Genomic DNA, 19660 nt, shown 5'->3' on the forward strand with positions numbered 1-19660 from the left:
TGGAGCACTTACACATAATGTAACTATGAGTTTTCTTTGTGGTTGTCCTACTGTAATGCCAAGTTTTCTCTCGAAGGTCATATTTGACATCTCGGTTTAAAAAAAAGGTCCATGATAGATGTTGCATCTAGTTCTCAACCCTCAGTATGATCATGAGCCAAATAACTGCCATTGCTACCACTTAAATTGAGGATTATTTCATAGATAACTGTTAGGTCTATGGGTTGGTCAATTCCCCACATATTTTCTTTCTTAATATTATATATAAATGTTGCTGTCAAAGTAACGCAGAGGAGTAGAAGCTATTTCTAGAGGAGGACCCTCCTGAAAGCCATTAGCAGAGTAATTTACAACTAAATGACTTGGTAGTTTCTGGGCCAAGAAATCTGCTTTGCTCTTCCAGCACTTTTACCATATCAGCAATCATTTGTCTTCATTAGCCGCTTCACAAAAGTCTAACATCCTCACCTCTGTGGCTGCTGTACTGAAAGAACGAGGGGGCAGAACATGTAGCCATCTATCTACATAAGAAGACAAGCTGTCAGCGAGCGGCGCACCACTGACTCCGGTGATGATCCTGTGCAGAGGCAATCATTAACACAGACTGCCGGCAGCCTGATCACTGTTAGGTCAGCGATCAGTACCGACTGCTCTACTGTAAGTTTTAAAGCTGATGTCACCCAAAACTGCTGACCAGGTGGGTTAAACCCCAATACTGCACTCCCACTATATTAAAACTGTTATAGCAAATATCTACACCACAAAAGGACAGTGCAAGAAGTGTGTCGCAATAAAACTCTTGTGTAACGGTGACACTGTAACCCCTTGCCGACAGTAGAAATCTCCCGAGTCCTATCACTAACAGCCTCTTAAGAGGCTTTATTCTCCCACCCACCCCCAGCACAAAGAGCTGTCTGTTAGGCCAGAGAGGCATTGCAGGAGTCAGCCGAGACAGGTGGCTATCCCCACAGGGTATGTATGTGGGGGCTGGGAGGCTGAATGCTGGAGTAATCACAGACAAGTTAGGACAAAAGCTTGGTGTTAGTTTAGCGGTGTGAGTTTCTAACTGTTGAACCTGTGGTGAAAAGGGCAGCAGCAAAAGTAAAGTCTGTAAATGTGAATAATAAACCTCTCAAAGGGTTGATTCCCGCAGCTTGAACACATTTCAAATGTCCACTGATTTGCTACTTCAGGTCGATTATTATACCTGTTGGCTGAAAGGTTAATTTTAGAAGTATGCACATGTGTACATAAAGACATGCAGAGGAAAATGATATAACATCACTTTAGCTCCCTAAACATGCCAACAGATGGAAAGTAAAATCTTCGTTCTACCAATTAGTGTCATCCCCCCATAGATACACATATTTGCTAAAGCCTGGATAGTATGACCAACCATAAAAGATTACTTTTAGGCTAAAAATACAAACCAAGCCACATTTAGGGGTCACTAAGATTCCAACTTGTAATTTGACTTTGAGCACCTGGCATTTTTACTAAGGCCCTGTAATGACCTTTTAAAATTATACGGTGGAAAAACACATTTTTCCATTGCCGACACATCAGTAACTTTGACATATCTGTGTATAAATTAACCGTGACGTTGTTGAGACGTGTTTATATATGGCATGATGTGCAAGGCAGCTCTGTTGTCTTCTTTTCTTATTTGATGCTGGTAGTCTGCACCACAAGGCCATGTTTAATTCTTAGCAAGAGGGGAATCACAATTAAAATGCTTATAATACATTCAGTCCTCATGGATTAGATTATATTGCAGTCCTACAAAGTGACTGCGTAGTTCCAAGCTCAGAGAAACACAATGGGGGGAATTTATTGGGTCATCTACAACAGTCCCAGCTGGATTGTTGACTGATAGAGATACATATGTAAAATAATGAGTGATGAAAATAGATAGTCATTTTGTCTTGTTTTGTTGTGAACCCTGTCTGAGCATTTAATCGTTATCACTTCTGATAACTTTGCAACAGTCAAGGTGGATTAAGAAACTCTCGAAGGTTATAAGTTTGGCTGGAAATCAAAGACAAATATGTGCTTCATAAATCCGTGTGAAGGGAACTCCATCAATTTGTTCCTCCAAATTCACACTCCAGCACTAAATCTGCTCCCCCTTTGTATGCAGACTTCCAGGTAATTCCGACTTGTCCAGAATTACACTGCAGCAGTGGAGAGCGTCCAAATCCTGCTCAAGTAGAAATGATCTTGTGTTTTCATTCAAGCTCTGGATTTGAATGAGGAGGCTTTAAGAGGGTGCCAGGAAAAGCCCGCCAGTTTTGCATCCTAATCCCCCCCCGGATATTAGGGGTTGTTTTCCTCTGAAACCAAAGCACTTGAGCAAAATCTTCAAGGTCCTGTTACATCAGGTTTGAGGTGCAGAGGAGGCTTTTGTGGGGAGATTTGAGGTTTGAACTTGGATGGCCTTTTGCTTGGGGCATGAATGTGAGCGGATGGACAAAAACAGCTTTGTTTTCTTGTGGATTTCTTACACGTATAGGAATGAGTGATAGCTGAGAGAAGATGAAACAAGGATGAAATCAACAATAAGGCAGATTACAAATCAGAAAGTGAGTTGATAAGCTCCAAATTCATTACATGTTTGAGTTTATTTGCAGAACAAGACACCAGATAATAGCTGAGCTTGCTGCAGAGCAATGATTTGTGTCTCTGAATGGGGCAAAGATGGGGCTGGGGGTGAATATTTGTTCTTTCTCAAGAGGATCAAATCTCTTTTGCATGAAGGATGACAGTTTTGCGGGCAGCGCCGACAGAACGGCCGGGAAAATCGGATCCCAGAGTGAGGAGAAAGCCGAGATAGCCTGAGATAACGTATGCTCAGATGATGACAGAAGAGAACTTTCAAAACAAACTCAACAAATGACCTATAACAGGCAGAAAATAAATGGCTGAAGGAATTATCTTGACAGAGTGATGGTATTATTCAGTTTACTGCTTCATGAGAAAAAGGTATAAAATAATATAAAAACTTTTTTCTGCTACTGACAAAAGAACTATAAATGTATCATATGGACTTTTCAACTAAAATATATAGACCAGTGGCCAAAATGGCTCCTTTTCAGCCTCAAGTATGACCTTGAAAAGAGTAAAAACAAAATACAACAAAAACATGAATTTTATTCACTCAGGGTTTTTGAGTCATTCAGTGGGAGTTTCACTGTTTCAGTAAAAGAAATAGACATAAACGATAGCTCTTGTATCACTAGTGAAGTATCATTAGCATATTTTGAAGGGGAATTTATGAAAAATATGTATTCTGAAGGTGTTTGCATTGAGAAGCTGCAAGCTTTCCTTAATGTGAGCCTGAAGAGCCTGAAGAGCCGCTGGAGCAGAGGAGATTTCAGATATTTTGGTAGATTTGGAAGTCAAAATAAGGACATTTTCTTTGGATTATGGATACTTTGTTGGACCCACTGTGGGAAATTGTTAAGGCATTTAACTGAGGGGTGTCACAGTCATTTAAGTTGACATGCACAACACAATTTTATCTTGAGTGGGATGGACAGGCAAAACAGTGCCATAATAAACTTCAATGTTTTACTTTGTTGTGGTGCAGATGCGATGAAAGTGTCTATATTTTCACAAAACCATACAATTCTGACCAAAGATCACAACAATCTCAACATAAAGGCAATTTTAATGAAACCTTCTGGGACAGTCTCAGTGTTGTGTCCACAACTGTTAGGAAATTTGTTGTCCCTTGGATCATTCACGTTAACGTTTTATGATGCATCATATTTTGCTTTGTAAAGTCCAACTTTTGAAGGTTTTATGACAATGTATTGAAATGATCAGAATGTACTTATGCATCTTTGCAGGTAAGCAGGTGCACCATTTAAGCGAAGCAACTCAAAATGCATCTGAGAGTAAAAACTAGAATAAAAGCTCATCTTGGACAGATTGGTAATATACCCCGTCCCTATGAGGTGGGTCATGACAATTCAGTTGAAAACGCTGTTATCAGATGGAGGTGTGACTAGTGAGGTTCAATCAATGGCGATGCTTTTCCAGTTGACCTAAAAGTGCCCTTTTTTAATTCTAGGGGGTAGGGTGGACACGGGGGAATCACAAAGCTGTCATCCACAGGGAAAGTGGTGCTTGGGTTCACTTCAGCCCTGCTCCTTTTAACAGCACAGGGTCATCTCGTTGCCGGGAAACACTTGAAAAGAGCTTTGACCTTTTGGCTTGATGTATTGGAGGACTTCTCATTCACCCCGGAAATAAATAACGTGAGAGTATCTTGATAATCTGTTCTACGTTTGCTCATAACGTTCCTGTTTTTCCCCACAACATATCAGATGCACTGCCAGACACAATTCTAAGAGAAATTTGAAGTATAGCTGAATTCATCGCATACTGGTGCATGCTGCAACTTCTGTAAACTTCAAAGCAGCAATGATATTTTGGTCTTCTCCATGACTCGTAACTTGGCTGTCGAAGAGCAAAGCAGAAGTTCAAAAGCTCTGACAGGGTCAGCACCTTGTGTAGAAGTCTCTTTGATTCCTAATATAGTCACAGAAAGGCTTCCTGGCCCGGGTAGAAAGGAGTGAAAAGGAAGGGGGGGGGGATCAAATGGAATAGAGGTTTGTTTTGTTCCATTCTCTCTATCGGCTGAAGGCTCGCAGCTTAAGTGACCTGCTGTTTAATCTCGGACAGCTCAATGGCTCAGACCACGGTGGTGTGGTCGGGAAAAGGTACCCAATCCAGACAAGTACTGAATGTAGACCGGATGATAGCCAACTTAAGAAAGAGCAATAGATGCAAGAACAGGTTGAGAGAATAAAGAGACTAAATCTGGTCAATTAACCAGTTGTCCAAATATTAAGTGGGTCATGTTTTTTATCTTCCCCAGTTGTGAATAAAAAGCAGGTCAAATCATCATTTAATCATCATTCTAGGAAAAATAACCAACCCATATAGCTTTCTTATGAATGATGACTAATCAGCTGATCCTCGTCCCCTCCACAAACTGCTTCATCCACAATTATACATTATAATGGATGTAACATGTTGAGTTTTGTGGTGGTGACAGTGTCTGACTGGTTCCACCAGTTTGAGCTTTTAGAAATAGATATTTCTCCATCAGACCCTGACTTCATTTGCATTTAAAATAAGTAGTGCTTTGTGCTGTAATGTATTTAATTCTGCCAGCCTTGTTTGCACAGCAGCTCTCATTCTCACAAACACGATACCAGAATGAAGCTGCTGCCATTTTTATGATCCCATGCAAGGCTTAGAATGAAATCCAAGTCTTTTATAGCAGCCTGTGGCTCTATCTTCTAACATACTGTATATAAGCAAGAAGTAAATTGGTAAATTACAAAGTCCTATTGTTCGATTTGAACTTTAACAACATAGCAGATAAAAGCTGTCATGTTGATTGAGCTATGAAATGTTGGTCACCATCCAACCGAAACAATTTGCAAAGTGAAGACAGGAAGTAAACTGCATTACAAACAAAGAACTATTGTTAAGTGTGGAAAGTAGCAAACAATGTAAGAGATTTTTCTGCTAACCTTTTGTATACTCTGGTAGTGTCCAAACCTACATTTTACTCAAAATGTCTATGAAACACATTGATATGTGCAGGTAATGCAATGCAATATTTCAATTTATCTTTTCAACAGATTGTGCATTGAATGAAAAGCATGTTACTTTTATGATTCTGAAAATGTTCAGCATTCTAACCCTGACACAGTGTGTGAAACCAGAACTGGAATTTTTGCAGCTAAAGCGTACGGCGCCGAGTCTCTAAAAGTCTCATGACTGTCGTGACTTGGAAATTCCTGAAAGATTCCTCAGCACCAGTGGGAAAAACAAATGGAACCGAATAGGTTTCATGAGCCGATTCGTAGCCTTAATGGCTGCAACTCCATCTGATAAATAATCAGGCACTCTTTATGTTTATAGTGATTGAAATAGCCCTGTGAATTATGAATGGAATGCAGCCTGGCCAGCCTGCAGGGCAATAAGTTCTCAGCTGTCTGCACTCTCTCTGTTTGGGTTTCTCAGATGTTTTCTGTGTCATGTTTACAGAAGCTTCTAAATGGTGTTTCTGTATAAACTCAGCTGAGTAATTTAAGAGAGGGAAGACCACCATTGTTAACGTCTAATATTTGCACTGACAGAGACGGTCTCGAGTGTCGTCTTCGGCTGCGGCTGAATGCAGCCGGTTCCCAGGAGCAGCGGCGTTTCATGAGGCTTGGCGGAAGGCCATCGGAGGTCCTTCAAGGCTTAATCTTTCCAAAGTGGATGTTTTCCCAACATACATGTGAGTCAAGAGTGACTTTCACATTTCAAACGAGAATCTGGTCCCTGCGCGATCTGAAGTTCAACGCTATTATCGCGTCATCGGAGCAGAAAATCCCGTGAGAAGAACAATATCGGGGTTGTGGCTAACCTTGACATTCAGTCAGTACTTTTCCTAGACGAAACAAGATATTCTTAGGATGGAACAAGCCTTATTAAGTTTTCCACAGATTCATAACCTTCCAACATGTGTCCTGGGAGTGTAATAAAGTTATGCATGGAGGACCTATCCTGCTATGTCAATCACGATCATCACTGTATCAAATGAGGTCACCCGAAGCATTCAAACTGGGATATTTTTGGATATATACAGTATTACATTATACAAGTGATGTTTGTTGGGTTCTTTGGTCTATTCAAAGATGTTGGAAACAAACTCGAGTAAAGCTAATTAAAGCAGAATATAGTAACTTGTGTTTACTCTGCATCTGTGGTTTCCTGTCTTCGGGGTCCACTTCGTCTATGGCTCTTTTGATGTCCCCCTCAACCCCACTCCGAAAAGCTATATCCCATATCCTCATTTGCTAGCATGGTGACAGTTTCCCAGATACCAGACGGTATTGGTTTCCCTTCATCTCGTGGCACAAGTCCAACCCCAGTGTCTAATTTGCTAATGGATCCCGGCTGGAAGCTGCCGTCTCGACTGTACGACGGTGTAATTACAACAGCTCGAGCGAAATAAGGACTGAGGGAATGAATAAATCATTGTTTTGTACTCTGCTTCCTGACGCAGAGGGCAGCAGATGAGTTTTTTTTTTTCTTCTTTTGTTTGCATTCCACAAAGTCTGGATGTCATTCACCCTCAGCGCATAGTGAATATAATTGCTGATGGGAGGATTTAACAGTCTCGGACGAACTTTACTTTGCTGTTTTGTAAACTGATAGCCTTGACTTACTGAAAAGGAGCAATTATATGGCAGCATTCACTTCATATCTGATTGGGATTTGGAAAACGCAGAGTTAAAAACATCTATTTACTTCTCAAATATGACTGCAAGCTTTAATGTAGGACAGCAATTGTTGGGTTCGGCCTTTCATGTCGGAAACGTAGACTTATAAGGGCAGGGAAAGGCCTAAAAGGCAACTGCTGTTCATGTGTAGTGTACCATGCAGCACTCAGGAATTTTGAGTCAGACCCATTACAACTTAAACTCACCGAACCTGTTCTGTGCATCCAATTATTTCGAGGCCACTTGCTCTCGTCTTAACATTTTGCCCGTGGCGATATTAGCAATCAGTCATTACACGGTTACATTTGTAAGGACATGAAATTTAGGGATGTCTGAGAGAGCTTTTCTGTGTTTTTAATTGAATTGCTGACGAGGACGTCACACTGCCATTCACAGGGCTGTCGTGTTTAGTGGACTCTGCATGGTTCAGCTTGACAGAGGGGCTTAAGTCTGCCAAAGCCTTCGGGAGGTGGAGATAAGGAAAGGCAGCATAAAACCAAATAAAGCTGCTTTGCACTTGGAGTGAGACAAAGTTACAAGTATGCTTAATGTGCTTGGATAAAGTGATTATATCTGTCTGGAGTTAATGTAACATTAAAACTGTCTTTTTGTGGCCAATATAGCTGGTGTGCTAATTTCACACAACATAAGATATAGATATAAAGATATAAAGTTAAAAAAAAAAGGGTGCTCATTCCAAACAATTTACACATCGGGCAGCTCTTTCGACAAAGTGAATAATTGATTAATCCAACAAGGCAGCATTTCAAAAAGCTGCCATCAGATCCACAACTCAAAACCACTGAAGTACAGTGGCCCATGGAAACTCATTCATTTGCAAGCCAAAGAGACCAAGGTTCTCATCTTCCCTGTAATGACTTTGCCTGCATACTCCGCCTGGAACTTCAATTATCGCATGAAAGATAAGAAGCTGCTGAGATACATTACAAATGAGAATAACATCACGGACGTTCGGATGCCCTGGATTGTTTGCATTTCACTTCCAAATTGGTTCTGTTTTGGGGGTTCGTGTAGATTATTTTCCAACATGAGGCGGAAACTTCTGGTAACTGGACTCATCTGTAATAATGCTAGTTATGCTGTCCTTATTTTCAGCACAAATACCATCCATCTGTTAATAGCTTGGAAATGGTAAAGAGCACAGATAAGCAGTGGTGTTCCAAACTTAGAAGCATCCTTTTAGTTTTGCACTTTAACAAAGCTAATGTTCTCTGCGACATTAAGCAGAGCAACACACACATTCTTAGTTGATTGCCAATAATATTTTTAGCCAAAGTTCACTAAAAACCAAGAGATGCTTATGTCCACTTTCCATCTCATTAAGAAGGCTTGATTTAACAAAAGAGGATTCACCAATAAGTGTGGAATATATAAAAGAAGAAACACTAAACACATTGAGCAAAAAAAAAAAATCACAATATATTATTTCAATTCCAACACAGTGATTTGTAATCAAACAAAACAGCTTAATAAAATACAAACACAAGATGGACACAGGGAATTTAAAGCTAATACAACATTTATGTACAGCAACGCACAGGTCTCGTTAAACGTTTTAACAGCAGAGAATTAAAATGTGCCCACAGAGCAAACGTGTTTCACATACGTCCCCCACCAATAAATCTCCCATCTGGTGTTAAGGCGGTTTTGCCTCAGGCCTAAATTATCTTTAAGACAATCGAATCACTTTGGTTATCAGTCAAGTAATTGTGCTTCCAATGTGCAACTAATCTGGTGGGTATCAGGCGACGCACTGTAACTCTGGTTGTTAAGTTCCCGCCAGTGAAAATAGTGACAAGATTTCCATGTTTGGGGTGGGAGGTGCCGCTTTGGCATTGGAGTAAATTGCACTTGTTGCAGCACTTAAACTAAACACACTGCCACTTGAAACGGTTCAACCTCTCGAGCCACGGCACAGAAAAGGGACAATTTTCCAAATGGCTGCCAAATCCTAATCGACTCGCAATTTAGATCAGCTGATTGTGGTTGACGGAACATAAAGTCCTACAGGATGTTCATTATAGATTAAATGGAAAATTAGCTTTTCAGCTAATTGTACTACTTTGGGTTTTCCAACTTCAACAAACTCAAAATGAATAGATAAAATGTTGACACATTCTAGTTACATTAAGACACTTTTGTTAAGTTGCTTTCACCTGCATTTTGGTGTGTCATTAAGTAGTGACGGTTTAAGCTGGGTCAAACCAACACAAAGTACAAAACAACAGTGTCACGGTGAGTCACTGCTTCAAACAGAGAAAAATTAAGCATGTGGGGAAAAATAAATGACTGTTTAAAATGTAGCCTTTGAAAAACCTGCCTGCACAAACTCATGTCTCAGTAGTCTTTGTAACCACCGTGCTTAGCTTATCAACATTATCCAAAGCAGTAGTATTCATCCGATTCCACCCTCAGTTTTAGGGGGGATTTGCTGAAGGCCTCGCCGTCCATTACAGTTTTCTCCACAAAACAATCAAGGCCCGTGGGCGAGGGGTCGTCAGGGAGGCTTTCAGCGAGAGTGTCCAGGTAACTCCCCACCGACAGACTGTCCAGCCCGTCACTGTTGGCATCATTTAAACTGTTGAAGCTGCCTCGCAGCGAGGCGCCGTCCTGGCTGTCTGATAGGCTGTACAGGCTGCCCGTCAGGCTGCCGTCCTGGCTGGCCACGCCTCCTTTGTCCTCAATCATCCAGCGGATAGACTCGATGCCCTCGTTGATTGACATGAGCTGTTGCATTAGTTTCACGTCAATAGCTCGTAGGTTAGCCTGAGTGAAGGAAAAGAGAGAAGATGAAGTGATGAACAAGTTATTATTTAAAGAGAAATCTTTTAGAATTGGTCTCATTCTTATATCCATTCATTAGATACTGCATGCTACATGTGCAAATAGCTCCATCTTTACATTGTCTTGTACTTGCTGATTGAAACAATGAGAATATAACTTTTTTTATTTTGAAGAAGAGTTAGTGTCATGAGTGCCTAAAGCGGCATTCATGTACAATAAGCAGTGTTGGCCATTCACACTTTAGCCCAGCACACAATAACAGTAGTTATGGGTGTAAGAATGGAGGAAAATAAGATGTAATGCCTAAAAATACACTTGGTGTTGTGGCTCAAGCCTTCAAGAAAGCCAGTGAAGCTGACAAAAACAGCTCCGTTTAAAGCAGCACGAGGTCCAAATCACCACTGTCGGTGATGACAACTATTCTGGTTTGAATGGCACTTCATTATATTTCTGAATTTATACCTGCTAAACTGTTGAGTACATTTCTATCATCCGCATGCTCTTTCTCAAGACAAAATGTGCTTAAAACATAAAATTTAAAGGAAGGAGACAGATGTAAGAATATAAAAGTAACTAATCCCAGTGTAAGGACAAACAAATGCTTGAGGCTTATGTGTGACTTTGGCAATAGCAGCTTCTCTGCTCTGGTAAGTTTCTTTTTTCTTGTTTTACCGACCTCTGACATCTCATTGTGAGAACACAGTATACTACTTTGTCGAGAATATTGGTCCTTATTGTCTCATGTCATTTATCCTGGCACCGGAAAAAGGCTGAAAGTTGAAAACAGCTGAGTTATGGAGACAAATTTTCATCCTGGGTAATGAATGATAGATAATCCTACATCACACAGTGTGACCATTGACTGAACTGTCCCCAGTGACAAGCCAATCCATTGACAGTAGCAGGAAGTGGACAGTCTATAGAACCATGCAGAAGAATTCCCCTGTGTCAACTGGGTGACAAACAGAATGAAAAATGGTAGCTGGGCAGCTGTGACATCCTGCACATTAAGGCAGATGAAGGCAGACGTGGCTGGTACAGTGTCCCAGACAGCTGGCTCGACACAACAGCCTCTCTTTGCTGTGGATTTGCAACCAGCCCGTCTTCGGCTCCCATTGCTGTCGGTGTGTTTGTTTTGCGAATATTACCACCTGCTTCACACACAGAGACAAACCTCGCAGATGGACTGAAACTGGAATTTCAGCAGTCTCACAGTAATGTGATGTCACCAGTGGCTCCGTTTCACAGAATGAATTGTGGTTTCACAATTAGTGCTGCATAATTTTGCCTGTACAGAACGATAACCCGGCACAAAGTGCTTAATTTGCTAAACAAAGATCCAGGACGACCTTATTGCTGAGGTAATTTGGTCCTTTGATAAGCTGTAGACTGCTTGAACCTCTCTAATAACTCAATAGAAAGGCTAAAAACAGTTGTTGCCACAAGCTTGAGTGTGTCGAAGAAACCTTTACACACTAAAACTGAGCAGTCTGATTGGATTAGTGCTTAAGCTGTGAAGACCGCCAGAAAAACAAGGAAGCATTGATGGTGCAAATTGACAATAAGCACTCTGAATATCAGACATGACAGAGAATTACAATGAAAAAATTTTTTTCTACTAATTGGACACTTGTTCTTTCCCATCTGTCAAATCACATTGAAGGAGCTCCTTCAGAGAATCCAAGTACTTCCTAATTGAAGAAGTCAAAAAGTGTTGCTTACAAGTCTAAAAACAGTAATTCACGTCACAATAATAAATCTAATCCTATCAACACAAAGTCTCAGGCGGTGGGTCAGTCGGCTTGGTATGACACAGCCTCTTTCAGCCCACAAAACTCGGCCAATCGGGCCATCTGCTCAACAATCCTAATACCTTTGCTGACCTTAGGTATTTAAAGTGAGGGTTTGTTGTGAGTCTGGGTCCAGCAAGACGTCAGTATAAACCTCATGACAAAAGATTTGCACAGTGATAGCAGATAAACCAAGTAAACATAAATGTTGGATTAATCTGACACACTGGGCTTCTTGGATTTATGCCTTAATCCATGGCAATTCCAGAAAATTAAGTTGACTGGCTGGAAACAAAGATTTTTTTTTTCACATGTTCAACTTAAAATAATAAGATTCCACAACAAAATATGTGGATGAACTTTAAGTTCAAGTAAGCAGTCCACACTGCGCAGTCTAAACCCAAAGTTGTAACAACCTTACATGACAACACAAACAAAGAAACTTGCACTGGTTTCCTGAGATGTCTGAACATGAAATAAGGTTGTGCAAACTGAAGCTACAGTTGAATCTACTTCCGTTTCCATGGCAGTCAGTTCCTTTTCAAACAGAACAGTTACTGTTTCAGATGTACCTAGTTTTTATAGTTAATCGTTTTTCCAAAGGTCTCAATGTGGGCCGAACCATGACTGGCTCCCATCTGTTTTCCACAATCAATTCATATTAATTGTGAAAACGGTCCAATTGTTTTCTCTGGCATTTGTTCACCACATGTTGATATGTGGAGTTGTTCTGCACGGAGCACAGACGCGTCCTGTCACTCTGTGCAGGTTCGGAATGAATGTCATGTGAAACACAAGCATGCAATCCATCTGATCTTGCACGAACGTATGAAAAGATGTGCACATTCATAATGAACCTTGTTTCACTTGTGTATCAAGACAATACTGCTCAACTGTTGAATTAAATTACAAAGTAACTACAGATGGCTATTTATGATCTGCGTAAAGCTGTGACATACTGTATTTGCCCATTCCATAGGTGAAACAATCTAAAAGGGTTTGCTCACTTATAAAATAGTTGAAGTGAAAGTTTGCTCACCATTTCCTCTTTCAAGAATTGCATTTTGCTCTCCAGCCTCTTCAAGTCTGCAGAATTTGTCCAACACTTTCCGTTTACCAGGCGCGCTGCAGCGGGCTTGTCGTGCTTGTCTCCGGCTTTTCCTCCAGCCAGCGAGCGAAAGAGACTATCGGGAACTTTTCGACCCAACTTCGCCTCCAAATCCTTCAGTTCGGGCAAAACGTTGCTGTCCTCGTCCATAGCGGGCTGTCGTCAGTGCGCAACCGGGTTAAAGAGGGTGGAACACGGAGGTGACGGTAAACTCCTCGAAGGCGCACGGAGTGATGCATCCAAAGAGGAACGCGACACCGGCGCGCATTACAACTTTACCAAGCAGCTTTTGAACTGAGGTGAAGCCGGAGATACCTCACTGTCAGTGCATGCACAGACCTCCCATTTGACCCTTCAGTCCAACCAACCAACCGGGGCAGTTTGATGGCAGCGTGCGCAAAGAGGACCCTCCCATCAGAGGAGCGCTGAATGAAACCAGACACCCGACAGGTGAGGAGGCGTCACCGGTATGTGGGGAAACAACCACTTCCTGAACAAAACAGATGACATTTTCTTTTTTTTTCAAAGGAGTAACTATTGTAAAGTAGTGGGAGTCTATCAGCACAGATGTCTGCTGTCAATCACCGTGTCATACTGCTTTTAAAGTGGCGAGCTTAATGCGCCTCCACTGCGAGTCTTCTGCAAGCAGGTGAAACAAACCCGTTTTTAAAGCAAGTCTTTATTCCTTGACATGATCCTGCAGCTTCTTGTGTGTGAATGCAAACGTATAGTAGCATTAATGACCATGTCAATATCTTTGTTTAATTTATATTTATAAAACACAGGGAAATAAAACCTGAAGACACATTTTTTTTCTTTTTTTGCTACATTTCTTTAGAATCATCACCATCTCTTTTATTGGCGACATATCAGGAATAAAAGGAAAACAAAAAAATGAAAACAGCATCTTTCTCTCATATTAACGGCGCATTTAGAGGAGATTCAGAAATTGAGCAGCTGCACCCCCTTGTGGTCATTTCTGCTTATTGCCAGGCACTGTGTTATGCTACTGAGGCACTATGCAACTGAAAACGAGTAAAAAGACATACAAACACTGATTGATGTGGCAACTGCTTCTGGCCATTCAGTGTGTTTGAAATGTTACAGGATCTCTTCCTCCTATTGACACCTGATAACAATTATCCTACAATGATTATCCAAACGGCCTGAACCACCCATTTGATCACTAATTTTTTTTTTATTAACACAGTTGTCAAACCTATCCAAAGCCTCTCATTACAAAAACTCTCCAGTGAGCGGGAAACTTAAAAGTCGCTGTTGACATCTGCCCTATTCCGAAAGACATTATACATTTTTGGGGCGATAAAAGTACAAGAATGCAGCACAAAGATTCAACCTTCACTGATCTGTCACTGTGAACGTGACAAGAGGAGGCACACAGATGAGGCTCAGACCACAGACTGGCTCTTGTCATCGTCGTACCGCTGGTACTGATCCCCGAGCAGAGGCTGGTGGCCCTCCATCTTGTATGACCGGGAGCGCACTGCACATGTGGTGACGGCGAAAATAACAGCGACGAGCACAAGGGCGGCAACGATTGCCATAGTGATGATTTCCGTGAGAGTGAAAGGCTGACCTGGAGAAACAGAGGTAGGCGATTAGTATTTTCAATGGTCTTCCATGTGTGCGAGGATGAACTGGAGGTGATCGAAAATGGGTACCTGGCCATTCAACTTCATAAGTGTAACCAAGGTTTTCAGGGGCAGTCACAAACATCTCTGAGTTAGTCACTGGAGGCCAGAAGGGCACCATGTTGTAGCCTCTGTTGTGACCAATAGGTGCATTCTCCTCAGGATACACAACTGAATCTGTAAAAAGACCCCAGAAAAGTTACATTGCAGTAGAAAAAAGGCAGATTTTGAATGAAAATTCAGAAAAAGAAGTGGATTTGCAATGAGACTTAGTTCCTAAAACACCTGGACTGTGCCTCCTCAGCCATTCATCAAATATGGCATCGGTGAATGTGTGCAGCAGGACGAAGATGGGGTCATTGGGAGAGAGGTGAGTCTGTCCTCCTGTTCCATTCAAGAACAAATGAGCCAGGTTGTGCAGGCTCCTCACCACAGGGTCATAGGTCCCCTGGGGGGCGCTGTAGCCTGATAAAACAAGATGCAAACTCATAAGAACTGGAACAAAACTGTAAGACGGAGATTTATGTTTGTTGTTGCTCACCTTCGATGGTGTTCCTGAAGCTTTCAGAAGAGGTGGAATAGTAAGGCGGAGTGTCAAATGTGTTAACCTGCAGACAGTCCGCTACATCTGTGGGCTCTGGGAGACGCTGGACCATTGGCCTGTTAACATTTCCTGCTGGGTTTCTTCTGATGGGAGAACTCTCTGTGCCTTTATGAGACAGACAAGAAAGCAGGCTAAAAACCAAGATGAAGATTCTTTTGCACTTGAAGAATAAAGAGAATCCCTGTAACATTGCCTGTCTGATAAATAATAGTCTTACTGTTACAGATGGTTCCCAGTGTGTCGTAGTCCTCCACGCTTTCACAGATGACCCTCCACTGGGCAAAGATGGAGTTGGAACTCAGTGAATTCATGTCAAAACTGCTCCTGGCTCCCATCAGGTCATCTGTGCAGATGTCACATGTGTTTCCACCGATGGCAAAGTTCCAGTAGGGTAGGGCGAAGGAGGGGTCCTGCAGCATGTCCTGGAGGTGGAATGAAACAATCATGCATGGATGGATTAGAGGTTATGAGTGTGAAAACTGAGGCAAAAAAACAAAAAACGCAGAAGCACAGAAACAGAGCTTTATTTGCTCCCGATTTAATTTTAGCCTCCTAAGTAATACCTAATAATCCAAGAAGTCTCGCTTCATGTAAAAATGCACAGAATAAATTAGATTATTCTCTCAATGGCTGCAGTCTCAACAAGATCAGTTCACAGTGAATGAAATGAATGTGTAACACATGAAAATTGCTTTTATAACAGCCTTTGCAGATACGATTTTATGGTTTGTAATGACTTCAAATGTGGTGTGTTAAATGTTGATATGTAGACAAAAGTAGTGACACTTTCGGAAGCAAAATGAAAAGTGAAATGTTCTGTCTTTTTCTTTTCAAGTAATTGCCATACAATATGACAAAAGGCCCGAAGATGAAGAAAATGTATCAAAACAGGATTTAAAAGGTAAAAATATTCATGAAACCAAGCAAAGTGCACCCCTGTGATTAGCACTATTCCTTTATTGTTATCCGTTTTTGAGAGTTTTCTTTGAGCAAAGAGACCAAAGTTATACAATCTCACCCTGAATGTTAGCAAACACTTCAAAAAGTCATATTTTAATCATCCTTTGGACGTTTGAAATACTGGTCTGAACTCATGAGATGTAGAAGTAGAGTAGAGTAGTAATAAAGTGCTTCTACTTCTGCTAGATGTGACTTATGTCTAAAAGGGAAATAAACGGACACATTTTCCATTCATCTTTGTATTTATTATATTGGCAACATATATTTTTAAGCTCGAGGTCAGACTAAGTGGCAATATCTTATATTATACCAATATCAGGCTTGGAAAAGGAGAAAATATAACAAACGTCATGAGCATGGAGTCTCTGCAGGAGTTCAGCAATTTGACAGGGACTCGGCCTCGTTTTCACCCCCTAATTGTGATCCATTATACTCAACCCGCTGCACTGGACTGGGATTGTTACAATTCTCTACACATCACTTTAGTGATCTGCGCCAAGTCTCACCAAGACTCCTTTCAAACCTGCTGCTGTTTTGTTTTGTGCCTAAAATCGTGCTTGTGTGCTGATCAAATCTAATCTCAGCCGATAAAATGCTTAAAGTCGCCTTCTGAGCTTCTGCTCGCTTATTAAGGCGTGACATTGCTTCGTCAATTATGATTTCCACACCAATACAGCCTCTTTACGCAAAACAAACAAGCAAAGGAAACGGAGAATGGGGGCGATTAGGCGGTGATGTATTGGAAAATTTAAATCGTCGATAAGAAAATTATTCCAACGCGACTAGAAACATAATCAGATTGGACAAAACTGCTCTTTGAGTGTGTGGGCGCCTGACTCTTACCTGCATGTCCATCTCCAGCTGCAGCAAGTGGTACCTGTGCCAGGTCACGAACCCGGGGCCCTCATGGGAGAAGTCTACTCCTCCGAAACTGGGCTGCCCGGCCCCGAGGAACGTCTTACTGACGGAGTAATAGTGGGTCCACACGAACAGGTTGTAGATGGTGATGTTTTCGAACTGCGTGCTGTTCCCGTCGGGACCGAAAATATCGGAGAAGTGACGCGTGGCGATCACCAGGTCGGGGTGCATGGTGCGCTTGGCCTGATCCAGCGCGTTCACGAACGCACGCTTCTCGTCCGCGCTGAGCTGCATCACGTTTCTCCTTACTGGAGGAGGATTATACAGCAGAGGGAAATAATTGGATTAGCGCAATCAGTCATGCGTTAATTGGGGATCAGTTTTAATGAGCGAGAGAAAAGTGGAAAAAAACAAAGAATATGCGTAACAGGCACATTTTTTGACAGTTGTCGTCGTTTTATTCTGTAATTAAAATACTTTCTATAAGTATCTGCGCTCTTTTATAATATTTATTGGTTCTAATTTGGATTGATTTAGTTGGAACACTCCCACTTGTCTGATCCTTGGGGGAGCTCTCGTGGAGCCAAACGCAATGCCAACGCTGAGCAATCCGTATCAGATTTATCAAATACTTCACGAATCCCTATAAAATTCAACAATACATCTATTTCATAGTGGATTTTATCATCAAACCCACCCCAATATCCCCAGGAACTCACTTACCAACAGAAACGCGCTGGTCACAGTTGGCTCCTGTCCATCCGTGTCTGCAGCGACCGCAGTTATAACCGCTGAAGTTCCCGTTGCATTGGCATGCGCGACTGAAGTAACGAGCGGGCCATCGCTCTCGGTCATCCCGTCCATCGTGCGGGTACTGAGGCCCGTGCGGGCGCGCGTCCACCGCGAGGGACACGCACTGTCCGCGCCCGGTGCTGGAGCCACAGGGGTCGTTATTCAGTCCAGGGGGCGACGGACAGCACTGTCCGGTCCTGAGCACCTCCGGTGTGGCACACTCTCTCGGGAACTGGGCACTCACGGCCACCGCGCCCACAAGCACCAAAAAGCAGAGCTGCAGCATTGTCCCAAAATAGATATTTTACGCACGGCGGGGGTTGATATCGAGTCACTGGATATTCACCTGCAAATGTTCACTTTCAACTAAACCTTGATCCGAGAATAAATGTGCATCACTTCAACACGTCAGAAATCACAACTGCTGCCAAATCAGCGTGGAACGTTCCCTTCCATGCGCCCAGGCAGGCCCCACTTTCTATTTCCCCCCCAAACCACTGAAGCGGCGACCTTAAATAGAGGATTAGCGCATGACTACCCGGCTTTTCAGACTCCCGCGTGATCCCATCACATAACATCATAGGTCCTCCTGGGATGGAGGGAGAAGGTTGTGTGATCCGGTCATGCACAGTGCTATTCTTCGGGAGAAAAAAAACAACCATTGGTTGTCTGCAGTTGCTTGAATGGCTGTAATACAGAATATGTGAAAGTCTAATTAATCACCAATCTGAGAGGCAAAAAAGAAATGATGATGAATGAGTACAGCCACCCACGCCCTGCAACGTTTCAGCTCGCTATTACAAGCAGTTTATGAAAATTAATATGCTGTGAAGTGTTTTTGTAAATTTCAATCTGCTTATCCAGCCTTTGGCAAAGATGCAGATGTTTGTTGAATCAAAAATAATCAACACATAATAACCTAAAATATTTCTTGGCCAAATAAAACAGAGCCCCTCCCCTTACTGGATACAATCTGAAAATGCCTTAAAGGTTCATGTCTTTATTAAAGTGATCATATTTCCAGTCATTTGACTTTTGAGGAAGGCCTCTCTCCTTCTCCTCCTTCCCCCAATCCAAAGCTTGCTTTGGATGTCAGAAGCATGTGAGACAGAGAAGCATGACTGGAATTTATTCCACAAAAAGAAAGAAAAAATCCCTAATCCAGAGGAGGTCTTTGTGTTTGTACTCTACCATTCAAATCGAACTGACTGAACAGGGAAAAGGTTTAATTTCATGCATTTTATGTGCAAAATAACAGGTTTGTACTGGGTGGTGGAACAAGCCCCACTTGACAAAGTTTTGACTACAATTCTCACTGTAGTTCCGCTTTGTTTCATGATAAGTAGTATATTTTTGGTTGAAAGCCAGACATCTCAATGTTTTTTTATATTGTAGGATAATATTAACTACTCTTGGCATCAATCCATCTTTTATGGACAGGTCAGCAGTCCATCACAGGGCAGAGAGAGAGAGAGCGAGAGAGAGAGGCACATTTTTGTGATCTCAAGAGGAAACTGAAGTACCCAGAGGTGGAAAAAAAAATCCATCATCTATCCATCCATCCATCCATCCATCCATCCATCCATCCATCCATCCATCCATCCTTATCCCACTTATGGGGCAATGGCATGCTTGCACCCTGAATTGTAAAAACCAATATCAACAGAATACATGTATACTAATAAAATGTAGCCATAGTAAACACATTTCTCACTGGCTTAAATGCCTTTATGCAACAATTTTGAGTGGAGTGCAGGATTCATTATTGTTTATTTTCCTTTGCAGAGTAAACTTGATAA

The 19660-nt window shown here is 41.9% G+C and overlaps 2 protein-coding genes across 2 annotated transcripts; both read right to left on the reverse strand.

The window, feature by feature from the left end:
- Positions 1-8712: 8712 nt before the first annotated feature.
- Positions 8713-13364, reverse strand: lurap1l (leucine rich adaptor protein 1 like). Its single transcript, XM_080519453.1, has 2 exons — positions 12927-13364; positions 8713-10079 (listed from the first exon to the last, which is right to left on the reverse strand). The coding sequence occupies exons 1-2, from the start codon at positions 13143-13145 to the stop codon at positions 9690-9692; spliced, it is 609 nt and encodes a 202-aa protein (XP_080375579.1). The 5' UTR covers positions 13146-13364; the 3' UTR covers positions 8713-9689.
- A 371-nt stretch (positions 13365-13735) lies between these two features.
- On the reverse strand, positions 13736-18292 carry LOC308146795 (5,6-dihydroxyindole-2-carboxylic acid oxidase-like). Its single transcript, XM_080518720.1, has 7 exons — positions 17793-18292; positions 17055-17377; positions 15469-15673; positions 15189-15356; positions 14933-15112; positions 14678-14824; positions 13736-14592 (listed from the first exon to the last, which is right to left on the reverse strand). Exons 1-7 carry the CDS (start codon positions 18145-18147, stop codon positions 14405-14407), a joined length of 1566 nt encoding a protein of 521 aa, XP_080374846.1. The 5' UTR covers positions 18148-18292; the 3' UTR covers positions 13736-14404.
- Between the last annotated feature and the right edge of the window lie 1368 nt (positions 18293-19660).

Source organism: Blennius ocellaris (genome assembly GCF_963422515.1).
Source record: "Blennius ocellaris genome assembly, chromosome: 23".
NCBI lineage: Eukaryota > Metazoa > Chordata > Actinopteri > Blenniiformes > Blenniidae > Blennius > Blennius ocellaris.